Raw genomic sequence first — 13,127 nt, 5'->3', positions numbered from 1 at the left:
ATGTTTTTCTATTGTGAATAATTTGAATTCATATTTGATAATTTCAACAAATTTAAATTTTATAATAAACAATATATTATTTTAATATATTAAAGTACAAATAATCATCCGACAAATTCCCATTTAAAAAACAAACATGATAATATCCCATTTAACACCCCAAGATATAATAATACCTTATCCTAACCCTGTTGGAAACCTGCTTCCGTATTTTTGAAGGTCAAACCGTTTATTACTTCATACATCTGTAAATATCAAACCGTTAAATGCATTCTGCTCAGTCACCTTTTTGAATTCAATATACAACACATTATGGATCGACATAATACACATGACAATGAATATACAAATACAGGGCCCAGAATTCCAACTATATTGATTCGCTATCAACAAGCACAAATAGGACTTGATGGATCCTTTTCTTAGAACCTCTACTCTTTGCTCTAACAATCGACGATGAGATGGGGCTTCGTATCTTGGCCTGCCCCTACAACTGAAACTCAATCTTTTGAGTCCCAGTGCTAGCTAGTTTTGAAATGTACCAAGCAGAAACCAGCTGATTTCATTTCGCAATTGGGTAACACATACCAATGTTTTGAGGCATAATGTCTCATAGTGCTTCCTTAAGTCTAGCATGAACTGATGCTGGATCAGTTATCGCACACACTGCATATACCAAAGAAACACATTCAAACTTCAAACAAATAGCTAATAAACCTAATTAGATGACAATGCAGATAGCTAAACAGAGCTACTTAATGGAAGATAACAACTTGAAGCATTGAGTTGTTTCTTTGTTTATGTCAGACAGTAGAGGAGATGTAAGCCTAATTTTTCTTGGTGCCACAGCAACCACTTTCAGGAGAAAACAAGGGATAGAGAGAGGGATAGAGAGACTCTAGAAGATGAGATTGAGGGTTGGCCATTACTGTTGAGAAGACATGGAATTGAGGGTTTGATATTACTGTTGAAAAGACTAGTGAGCAGAATAAAGTCTCAATAACGGAAAACTGGATGTTCTTAGTTAAAGCAAGGCATTCTCAAAAAGTTTGCATGGAGCTCATAAAATATAAAATAGAAGAGGGAAAATTAACAGACTAAGCTTGTAAACACCACACATTCCCCCTAAAAGATTTTTATGAAATACAAACCTACAAAGAAATCCCCACTGGATGCCATCTTTCCTGTGATCCAGTCTGGAACCAATTCTTGTCTACAATTAACACAGCGTCTTTGTCTCATAAAGTTGTTAAGGATGTTGGGAGAACATTGGTGAACATGTTCAAAGAGGAAGAAAGGCAGGGCAGAATTTTACCGCTAACTACTCTTCATTCACATCCCAACCATCATCCCTCAAGAAACTCCTTCGCTTGAAAAGGAGTCTTCGCCCTTTGCCCCCTGTTCTGAGCCACCTTGGCCAAAAGATGAACCAGAGGTCATTCCTAAGATTGAGCAAGCCATGGGGATAGAATTCCCGGCTCTAAGGATCACCTATACGCCGGACCAAGTAGAAAGTCTTGCATATCCCCATTGCGCTCTTGAAAGCCGAAGCGAGTCGATAACCGCCGCGAAATATTTTTCAAAATCCGGGTAACGGCATTCATTGCTTACAGCTCCATCCCGGTGGCACTAGTTTGGCTGATGGTATGTGTCTATCTACTGAACCAATCTCTTTTTCCGAGATTTGCAGCCGGAACTGTGTAGTACGGCCGGCCAGGGAGTCATCATTCCCATTCGATCCTTTAAGCATCCAGTCCTGTACCAGCTTTAGCTGTTCTCAATTTCCCCTATAAACCACTATAAAATTAGTACACATCAACAGAACATGTAAAGACAGACACAGACCATCATAGCATGAGACCAAAGACTACAGGAATTTACACAAGAACTTTGTTATGCATAGTATGTTAAAATCCAACAACTTCAGAAAAACATGGTCCCAACAATCATCAATGTTGAATGAAATGATGATGAAGAGAGAACAAGACGCAGCATCAGGTTATGTCCTCTTCTGCGGTCTCACACACTCTCCATCATTGTCCAACATTACATTCAATGGTGATGAGTTGATTACAGAGAAGGGATTTACTTCTGTCCAACATTTCTGTACACTCAATTCCTAAATCAAGTAATACTTAGTATTCAGATATGTAGATTACAGAGAAGGGATTTACTTCTGTCAATAATTTCAGGATGATTCACAGTTGGTCTCTGAACAAGCTCCTGTTTGGTGAGAACTGATCAATTCATGCCTTGAAATATGAGTCAGATCATGTCATAGAGTTTAGGCAGGGAAGCCACCATGCTTTGCCTCTTATCTACAGCAGCTTTGGCTTCCATCGCTTTCTTCTCCTTCTCTCTAATCTGTAAATAAATCCCCCCATATGCTTCCTCATCAAAAATCATCAGATATACATTACATAGTATAAAGGAAATGGGAAAGTGTCTAGGAGTTGAGCTCTAAAAGAATTAGAACCCATTCACCAACATATTTTGGAAGACGTACTGAATTCCAAAAAGAAGCGGGAAGAGATTTGATGATTTCTTCATCGACTCCTGATCTTCTCTCCTCTTATGCCAGAGTTGAATTTTTAATTGGAGAACTTTAGTTCAAAGACCTAGTTCTAATCAACCGTTTTGTTGAATCAATGTCTGTTGTGATAACATTGTCATCTAAACCCGGCCTCAATCGTTTTGGTGTCTCCAACTCCGGTGTTCTTGTCATCAATCCAATTGGAGTGGACACAAGTTTTAACTGGTGTATTCTCTACATTTTTCCACCCTCTTCTCCTCAGATTTTTCAAGCATTTTAGAAGCCAGTGGCTGCACTTTTGATGGTCATTTCAGTTTGTGAGGAGTGCCAAGAGAATGCAAATTTGGATTATGGGAAAGCAGCATTTGAAATTTTGGAGAATCAGGTCCTATTGATTCCTTCTCACTGGTTTGGCATGCTGAAAGAGGGTCAAGGGGCACTGAAGGATTAGAACTGGATGCTTTTTCTTTCTCAAAAGGTTTTTTAATTGAGCAATTCTCTGTAAGAGGCTCTAATGGCCCGAGATCAAGATGAGTTTTCTTCGCTCTCTGAGAAAAGTGTGGCCTGAAAGAAGTAGAAAAATGGGAAGAGATTGCCATTACATAAGGACCAGAGGGTTGGGAAAGAGCTAGAGACGATGATGAGGTGATATGAATTTCATCTCCCTGATATTAACAAAAATGCTTTCTAACATAAATCACTAACAAAGGAAGGAAAATAGATACATTTTGAGAGAATAAGCAACAAAAGAATAATTAATTCACTCTATAGTAAGTAGTAAATTGGAAACCCAAGAAATAACAAGCAGCTAAATTTTGCAACTTGTTTGTAGATTATGATAAAGACTGTGCAATGTTCATGGTTATAAGTTCATTATGGCTATGATCACAAAAATTGAATGATCATACATACTAGGAGGATGACTAGAAAAGTGAATTCCCTATGACTTTCGGCTGTAATTATTTCCCCACCCGTACTCACAAAGCATTTCATACTTGAAAGCTTTTCTTTTCGCTATCATATTGAAAAATTGATTATTCAGATTTTCTGGAAGATAACACACCTGCATAGTTCTCAGCCATCATTTAGCACGAAAAATAAGTTTCAGTAATCAATTCAAAAGATTTGCTTGCTATCTAACTTACACGTCATCATAGTAAACTAGCCTACAATGTTAGTCACACACACAGAAAACTGTTTTTGAAGAAGATTATTACAGTTAAGTGGGAGGCAAATATTTCTAATTCTTGCAGGAAAATCAAAGGATTTCAATCTAAGACAATAATGTTCAGCCCAAAATGAGCTAGGAAACCCCTGTCATGCTGACAGTGCCTCATAAGCCCCCCGGATCAAATGAGCACTGTCCCTTAGTTTCCAATGTAGTGGCATCCTTAATCAGATTTCCACAGAAGTTGGTGATTTGAATGAATGAGAAATCAGTGAATTGATAGTACCAAAGCAAAATATCTGAGTTCAGTTAGTTGGGTTTATGTTAATAATTTAGCCATGTTGGCCTTGTTTACTAAATAAACTATACAAGCCCAACTACTATATATGGACCTAATTAATATAGTAAAATCAGAGAAGAATTATGTTCTAATCCATAACTGGGAGAGTGGGTCATGCAAGTTTAAATTGTTTTTTTTTGTAAGGTCAACTTTTAATTATATAGATAGGGAAGTATAGAGTTTTAGAGGAGAAATGCTTTCCATAGGCGGAAAGCTTACACAATAGAACCCTTATGAAAAGGAGGGGTGAGAGAGAGTAGAATCCAAAATCATCGTTTTAAAGGTTACAGTGACAGTAACAAAGCAACAGGCAAAAAGATGTTGATCCCAAAAAATTAAGCACCATCTAATGTTGTTCCATCTTTAGCGAGAGAGTCCACTACTTGGCTTCTTTCCCTCCAGATATGCCTCCATGAGGCGCACATATCCCTGCAAATAGTGAATTTCATCAAAAATATGAGCAAGATTCCATGGTGGGGAGAAGATTTTGAAGCCCAAGCAATAACATTCTTGGAGTCTCCTTCAATGATGAGAGGCTCCAAGTGGAAAGGAAGAGTAAGTTTGAGGCCTTCAAGAAGTGCAGTTGCCTCGGCCTCCATAGGCTCAGAATGACCAATAAATTAGGATAGGGATGCTAAGGTTGTGCCTGCACTGTCCTTGAGGATAGCCCCAACGCCGACAGGTCCAGGATTTCCTAGCGAGCAACCATCGAAATTAAGTTTGAGATGTCCTGGCTCAATAGGTCTCCAATAAGAACTTCGAAAAATGCCTTTGCTGTTATGCTACAAGATTGCGGCCCAATCATTTAGGAAAACTGCAAGAGGAAGTCCTTTGAATACCTTGTGATTGGTAGCCCAAAACACAATAGAGGATTTGAGCTTAGTAAAAATGTTTGGGGAGGATTCTTCCCTAAAGATTCTAGTATTTCGCTCAATCCATATACCCCAAATAGTAGCTCCCACCGCTGTTTTCCATAGAAGAATCCCTGGTTTAGTCCAGGGGTAAAGTTGAATTGATGAGAAGATTAGGGTGACCGTGGCTGGAAGAACCCACTTCACATGGAAGAGTCCTAGCAATTCACCCCAAATAGCAAAAGCACATGGGCAGTGCAAGAACAGGTGGTCGTTGGCTTCCTCTTCTTCCAAGCAAAGAGCACGCCGATTTGGCAATGGGATGCCTGGTCTTTGCAGCATATCTGTAGTGATAACCCTTAGACAAAGAGCAATCCACATGAATACCTCTATCTTGGGAGGTGTGAAAGAGCCATGGCCACTAACAAGTTTAAATTGTTGCAGTTAGAGATTTGCAAATACTTGTGATGGTAGCATATATAAGCATGTGATACTCTCAAATATATTTAAAACAGCAAAAAACTAAGGAAGCATTCAAAGTGAAAACTATAGGTAGCATCATCAGAAAAAAGAATCATACCAAAACAAACATTCTTTCTCATTATATAACAACAAACAAGATGTCATGCAAGATTAGATTATCTTAGGGTGGAATTCAAAGAACTCTGAGAGCCTGGCACGAAATACTCTCCTAAAAATAAAAAATACAATCCCTAATTTCTGAGTTTTGCTGGAAGTTTTCAGTGCATTGGGCTGAAGAGTAATAAGAAGATCAGGCTTCATGCAAAGAGTCCTCTCATCATGGGAGAGTATCTTCTTAAGCTATATTCCAGCACCCATTATGTACTTCATCTGCACTAGGTGAGCATATGTAAACCTCCTGAATAATTCAATAGAGTGTGTGTAAGAAAATGTATCCAGCTGAAATAAGGAAATAAGATATCATATGGGGATCAGAGGGAGGGAGGGATGGGGAGAGAGAGGGATTTCAGCTGAAATAAGGAAATAATACATCATATTGGCAAAAGAGAAATGCACACATGCATAAAAGATTACCCCAAAAAAGGAAATTACAAAGAAACAATGATGCAAACTTATGGATTGAGGTGTGGGGTTCCGATTTTCTATTCATCAGGGGACCATGCCAAAAATTTGGGTTTTGAAAACAAATTAGCCCTAACTTGTTTCTTACTAATTAGAATTTTAACAAATAAATAAACCACTTTTGGATAAAATAAGACAAGAGCCCTAACTTGTTTCTTACTAATTAGAATTTTAGCAATAAATAAACCACTTTTAGATAAAATAAGACAAACTAGAGAGTATTTCCAAGGGCATTAAGCATATAAATGTGTTACCTTTTGGTGAGGGTTTCGACCTGAGACCAAATGTTGGTGAAAGAAGTGATGGTATTCTTAAGGCGCAGCAATCTTATGGAGCACTCCATGCTCTCCATAAATTCAGCCAGCATCTCGTATCTGTTTCAGAACATAAAAATTAATCAATTCATCAAAAAGAATAAAAACCCAATTAAGTTCAGCTAGTTTTTTCCCAAAAACATCGATAATTTCAATCCATCATGAAAACACTCAAGATAACTGTACTTAATTCATTCCAAAGAGAAAATCCAATAGCATAGTAAATATCACATTGCTTTCATGGTTATTCTAATTTTGTTCGTTTCTTGGATATTCATGGTAAATATACCCACTAATTGTATTAATGAAAGAAAAATAGTCTGATCAAAATGGTCGTTTTGCCAGTGCTCAACTATGAGATCAAGACAAAAGGAAAATATATACATAAATCAGTATATATCTGATAGGATTATCATGGTAAAATAAAGGCATTCCCCATATTAAAACCAAAAAATCAACCAAAAGATACTGAATTTCTGCAAAAGACAAACGCAAATTGTTGGGTCTAATAAACCAAATGCTACTCACTTCTCTGGGAGCTTCATCCCTTTATTCTTGTTAGATCTCAATGTGGATTTTCCAGCCTGATCAAGATGAGATCCTTCAAAACAAGGTACATTCTCTTGACCTCTAGTCAATTTAAAGGTCTCAGAACCAATCTTCTCAACTTCCTTCGAAGAAATAGAGACATTTTTTGTCCCATATCTTCGTCGAGGTTCGATGGGTTTCTCGGGTGTTGGAAATGCAGAGCGACCAAGCGCTGATTTCTCTGGTTTTGGAAATGCACTGCCCCTCATCACTTCAATTTACAAAAGACAGCAATCTAATTGCAACACATAACACTCATATAGAGCAACAAATATCAAGAGAACTTCACAAACCAATTTACAAACTTGTAAAGTAATTTACATACTTAAATGACTCCACAAGAAATCTAAGGAGAAACCAATACACTTCCCTTCATCACTTCAATTAACAAAAGACAGCAGCTTGCACGCAGTATCACATCCAACAATCTAATTGCAACACATAACACCAATGTAGAGCAACAAATATCAAGAGAACTTGACAAACCAATTTATAAACTTGTATAGTAATTACATACTCAGATGGCTCTACACAAGAAATCTAAGGAGAAAACAATACACTGCCCCTCATCACTTCAATTAACAAAAGACAGCAGCTTGCATGCAGTATCACAAACAACATTTCACTAACAGAGACAGCCAATCTCTCACTAACAGGGTCAGCTTGCTATTAAAGAGACTCCTTCCAATTGCATTTCACTAACAGAGACAATTAACCTCTCACTATCTTCTATATCACCAACGCTTGCATAGACCACTTCTTTCTGTCTCTTATCTCTCTTTATTGACTCACAATTACACAAATCCTCTATTAAACTCAATAATAGCGAGAGAGATGGAAAGCCATGACTCTTTCTCTACCCTCAACTCTTCCATGAAAGCCCTATCTTAAACACTTTGGGAATTGATCATCACATATTTGCTCCCTCAATTTATCATGACCAAAAGATCAATAGCCAACAAATGAACAATAAATTGGCTCATTTTTTAAATTCTAATAGAAAGTCATCAAAATTACAAAATTCTAAGAGGAAGTTAATTATCATACTGTTGAGTTCATCAAATGCTAACAACCCAAAAAATGGCTATAAAACTGTAAGTTAATAACAACTAATCCCATTAGAAATCGATCAATTGAGATCAAAAGCTAGCATCTTGAGCTTTAAACTAGCATGTTATACTGCGTAGAACTTTGAATGAACAATAGTAATTTCTACAAAAATACAAATATTTAAGGCTGCAAAAAAAAATTAATTTTTCTTGGCAACTTGAAACCCTTTTTGGAGAGCCAAAATAAATCAGTGATTTAAAAACATTCTTTTTATAGTTTATCAAGTCATTGGCCATTATTTTGATAAATCAAAGTGAACTACAGTGATTTAAAAACTATAAATCAAAGAAAAAAATTAATGTTGACTCACCAATCTAGGGTTTCCATAGATTTCAGGTTTACAAATTACTATGATAAATCAGGACACAAAAACATTGCTTTTATAGTTTTCCATAAATTAACCAGATTTGCTTTAATTTTGTCTATAGGAGAATCAAAATTTCCTAACATAATTTTATTTACAATTTTGTTGAGAGAGAGAGCTGCTGACTTCGAATAGGGTGAGAGAGGTTGCTCCAATTTGCTCGCGCACTCCAAGAGAGAGAGAGGTAGCAGTTCTGCTCGCAGAGGTTACTCCCACAGGTTGCTCAAAGAGAGAGAGCACAGAGAAGAGAGGCTCGAAGAGGGACAGAGAAGAGAGGCTCGTAGTAGAGGGAGTTAGAAGCGAGGGAGAGCGAAGAAGTCTCTCGCTACGGTTTTTGATGGGGAGAAAGTCGGAACGAAATTTTGGGGGAAAGTTGCCACTCACCCAACCCCCTGCGTGGTTAGAAAGGGGGAAAAAGGTAGTTCCGACTTTCCCCCCTATTTTATTAATCAAACACGATCAATATACAGTACATGGAAATTCGATACTTTCCCCCCTTTACACCCATTTACACGGTTAGCAAACGCTACCTAGCATTTGATAACTTTCATTGCATTCTCCCTGGGAATCACCAAGGCTAACTTTCCTAGATTCTGGATGCTGGTGAAAATTGGTAGTGTGAAAGCGGGAAAACCCTGTTTGTTAAACGATGGTGCTAGCATTTTCACCTGTTTAGTAATGGGAAAGCTGAAAACTGCCTGTAATATTGTTCATTATATATTTCATTGATATGATGTACAAAATGCAGTTACTTAATAATAGTTTGTAATTAAATAAGGTTCATTCCATTCACCCAATATAATACCAAACATGCAAACAGATTCAAGGAATACTTTATTGTGCTTAGACATGTAAATAGATTCAAGCATCAATATCAAATGTTTAATAGCATAAGAATCCATGAGACAAAAAATGAATGAAGAATATATTTCTGCTGCAACATTCTAAACAAAACAAAAATTGTATTTCTGCTGGAACACGTATTAATGGGTTCAAATGACAAACCACTAAACATAGTTTGGTATTGACCATTGTTAGATGGTTGTTCATTATATCCCATCTTTTGGATGTCAATTGCTGAAAAGATAAAACAGGGATCACAAGGTTCTAATTGCAATGAGCCCCAATTAGCTGGCAATTGTGATGAACACATACTAACTGAACTATACATTCAATATTGGTTTGATCGTTTTTTTATTATGAGGTAGAGTGGACAGTGCCCAAGCAGTCCGATTTCCTCAATCCACAGTACAAGGTATAAATATTGATAATTTTTCTCTCTTTAACTCACTACTCAGGTGGTATGATGATGTTTCTGAGATCTGATGTGTAGATTACACCAGAAATAAAGTTTCTTGTGTACAAAGTTGTTGTAGGGCCTAAAGCAGCATAGAACCAGTCCAAAGCGTAAATATCACAAATAAAATAAAACATACTTGAGGTTACTTTCCTGTTTTCCAAGCTATAGGGACTCAGAGTTATGGATAGCTAAAAGAACATTAAAAGAAAAAAGGCACTTCAGTGTTTCAGTGTATTCTAGGTATCATTACAACAGAATCACCTCTTACAGATACTTGTAACAGCAAAATTCATCAATATTCTATACAAAATTGCAAAATTTCACAAAGAGAATCAACTCTCAGAATTGGAGTGCAAAGCTCCAAAGTACCTGACCAACACTTTTCCAATCTGTTGGCAGTGCAACAATCTTTATGATCTCACTTTCTTTACCAAGAAACATCACAAATTTTTCCCAATTCCACTTTGAGGTAGGTTTAATATCTCATTCCATGCCAGATGTGTGCACGAGAATGAAAGGTGCGTTCCAATTCACACCATGGATCACAAACTATTATAACATCTACCCATTTATCTTTTCAAATTAATAACCTCTACCAGATCCAATGAAAGAAACCACACTAAGCAGATTAACTAGGCAAATAAATTTGCTGAAATAAAGACTCGAAAATTTTACTGATGAACTCATGAGAATGGCAGAATGAAGCAGAACCACAGTAACAGTTGACAATTTCTCAAACAAAAAAAAGAAGCCAGGATTTCAAGGAAAATACAGCCTCAATAAACAGTAAAAAAATCTCAACGTACTCACCGATTTTCGATTGATTGTCGATGCAGAGGCTATAGGGCAAGAGAAAGGGCAGTTCATCGAGCGGCAAGCTCAATGGCTGAAGGTACTCAGCTCCCAAAATCTCAAGGTGCTCTGGCTTTGTTTTAGGGTTTAGTAGTGCTGAAGGTACTCAGCTCCCAAAATCTCAAGGTGCTCTGGCTTTTTTTTAGGGTTTACTAGTGCTGTGATTTTCACTGAAAGCAGCCCCACACAGGTAACCCTGAGCGGCAGCTTTCCTTAAAGGGAGCAGTGAACGGGGAGAAGCTGTGTTCCGACTGTCCCCGTATTTCCTGTTCCCAAAACTATGAGAATTAGAAAGTGGGGGCACTTTCAACGCTTTACACGATTATCAAACGCTTACCTAAAGCCCCTGATTTTTCTTGAGACGAAGAGATAGAGACGAGCTTTGGCCTGAAGCTCCGGGTTTATCAAATGGGTCGGAGCCAGACTTCTAGTTTCTCTGTAACTGAGTATTCATGGCGGGTGGGGAGGTCCATGAGAGAGAGAGGTCGTTCGGGGAGCCTGGTGTAAGGGGCGATCCACTGCACCAACGACGCATTTCCCTCTCTATATATGAACGATTGGAGGGAAATAGCTGACATGGCAGCAGCGGCGGGATAGTGCGGATGCTCTATTGAGTGCACGTGATTAGGATTCCATTCGTGCGAGACACAATTCAACTTGACATTTGGATGTAAAATTAGATGGCTTCATTTATTTCAATGACCAAGCTCAAACTTTAAAAGAGTTTTTTTCGGAATTTATGATGTACTTCAACTATCAAATTTATGATCAAATGGTTAAAAGTGATTGCAACTTCTTTCTATCAAGGTATCATTGTATACAATCTCTTTAAAAAAATGAGATTGATTGTAAATAGACCATTTATCTTTTGTACGAGTTGTCTCTTAGATTTTAAAATAAGTAGTTGTAACTATACATTCAATCTATAGATTAACTTATCAACCATAGATTAACTTAAATAAAGATGTTCTAAATTGCACTCGCAATGTGCCCTTGAAAAAAAAGTATTGGGATTCAACAAAATTGTCCAAATTGCGAAAGATGAAATCTAAGTATTACAAATTTCAAAATTAATTATTTTTTTTTTAAAAATAATTATCTAATAATTCTTAAGTGGTTCTCAAATTAACAAAATCCTCTTTAAGTATGTCTCTTGGCTTAGGGAGTACGTACACAATATTCTCTAATAGGCGCATAGGTCATGTGCTCAAAATATATTGTGCATTTGGGGGTGACGTGGAATGCAATGAGCCTTAAGGGGCTAGTTCTTATTCATGCTAGTCTTTACCTGTTTTTTTACCTAAAAATTTGAAAAAGACTTTGCAGCTTTTTTTCTTAATGACTAATCAATTCCCTACTATTTTTAAGATAAATTTAAGCTAATATATCTAAAAATAAGCATTATTAAAGAATTTTCCCCCAATATTTTTTTTGAGAAAATTACATACATATCCGTTATAGTTTGTGTTATTACGGCTCTTCTGAATAGTTTTTGTTATTACTATCGTATCCGTTTTTTTCATGTCAAAATGGAAATATTAAAAAAAGATGACTTTACCCTTTTTTACTTGTTGAACAATCTAGTTCAATGTATTTTCGGTTGTTCAACAACAAAAAATACACTAATTTCGGTTATTGAAGAACCGACAATTTACGATTTTTGGTTATTGAATAATCGAAAGTTTTGGTGGGAAAAGTTCACTCTTATTAGTGGGAAGGAGTTCTTTTTTTTTGATAATTTAGGGAAAAAAAAATTTGTGCCCAATTCTATGCACTTTACTATCCCCCAATACAATATCCCACCAAGTTGAAGAGATTGGCTCTTTATTTGGTCGTGATTGGTACCTTTCTTACTCTTTCCTTATGCTATTGATTAATTTTGGTTAATTTTGATACAATTAATGCAATATTATATTTTTTTATTAGTATTTGTTGTATATTGTGGATTAATAAATAATATTTGCTAAATATTGTTGAAGTTGTCTTTGTATAATTATTTGTTGTTTGTATTATATTGATACATATAGTAGTACACTATATTGTATTTGTTGTTTATTTTGTGTTTGTTTTAGTATTTGATGCTTTTGTTGTTTATTGATTAGTTGAATTTTTTTAGGAGTACACTATTTTAATCTATTATGTAATACTCACATTTTAGTAGTTAGAAATATCTAATTTTTTTTATTCCTTATTGTATTGATTTTTTGTAACACGAACAAACTATTCATTTAATATAATAGCATTGACGATGGTTACCGAGAGAGTGCAACTGGTATTCTGATCTGGGGGGTCATTTGAGACGAATACAGATGAGGACGTGTGGTTTATAAAGGGGGAAAATTGAAGATTATGAAGTATAATGGAAATAGTTCCTTGGAGGAACTAAAAAGACATTTTGGTAGTTTAACATTATGTGATCCAAAGAAATTGGCTATTATGCACCACAACACAAGTCTATCTAGTGGGGCTTGCATTGATTGATGTAATTGATGATATAAATGTATCTTTTACGTTGGGAGGGAAGTCTTCGAGTATTGTTGTATTGCCTCTGCAATAGAGCCAGAACGGAGATATATGGAATTCCCAACTATAGAATCTGCTGG

At 36.4% G+C, this 13,127-nt stretch overlaps 1 protein-coding gene across 15 annotated transcripts; it reads right to left on the bottom strand.

Moving 5' to 3' along the window:
* Nucleotides 1-210: 210 nt before the first annotated feature.
* On the bottom strand, nt 211-11,073 carry LOC105421173 (uncharacterized). 15 transcript variants are annotated; one of them, XM_088860129.1, is made up of 8 exons: nt 10,862-11,073; nt 10,483-10,790; nt 6,839-7,109; nt 6,251-6,370; nt 2,175-5,772; nt 1,316-1,787; nt 1,152-1,213; nt 211-666 (listed from the first exon to the last, which is right to left on the bottom strand). In XM_088860129.1, exons 3-5 carry the CDS (start codon nt 7,105-7,107, stop codon nt 5,715-5,717), a joined length of 447 nt encoding a protein of 148 aa, XP_088716255.1. In that variant the 5' UTR covers nt 7,108-7,109; nt 10,483-10,790; nt 10,862-11,073; the 3' UTR covers nt 211-666; nt 1,152-1,213; nt 1,316-1,787; nt 2,175-5,714. The 15 variants fall into 15 exon arrangements, with proteins under 15 accessions (XP_088716255.1, XP_088716261.1, XP_088716249.1 ...); XM_088860135.1 differs by having other exon boundaries at nt 211-493; nt 589-666; nt 2,175-2,364; nt 10,483-11,044; XM_088860123.1 differs by having other exon boundaries at nt 1,152-1,787; nt 2,175-5,313; nt 6,839-7,133.
* Nucleotides 11,074-13,127: the final 2,054 nt, after the last annotated feature.

The sequence above is a fragment of the Amborella trichopoda genome, chromosome 2, assembly GCF_054954075.1.
Source record: "Amborella trichopoda isolate Santa Cruz 75 chromosome 2, AtrichopodaSantaCruz75HAP2 v2.0, whole genome shotgun sequence".
Taxonomy (NCBI): domain Eukaryota; kingdom Viridiplantae; phylum Streptophyta; class Magnoliopsida; order Amborellales; family Amborellaceae; genus Amborella; species Amborella trichopoda.
Note: the sequence above shows the minus strand (reverse complement) of the source record. Positions and strands in the feature narration are given on the sequence as shown.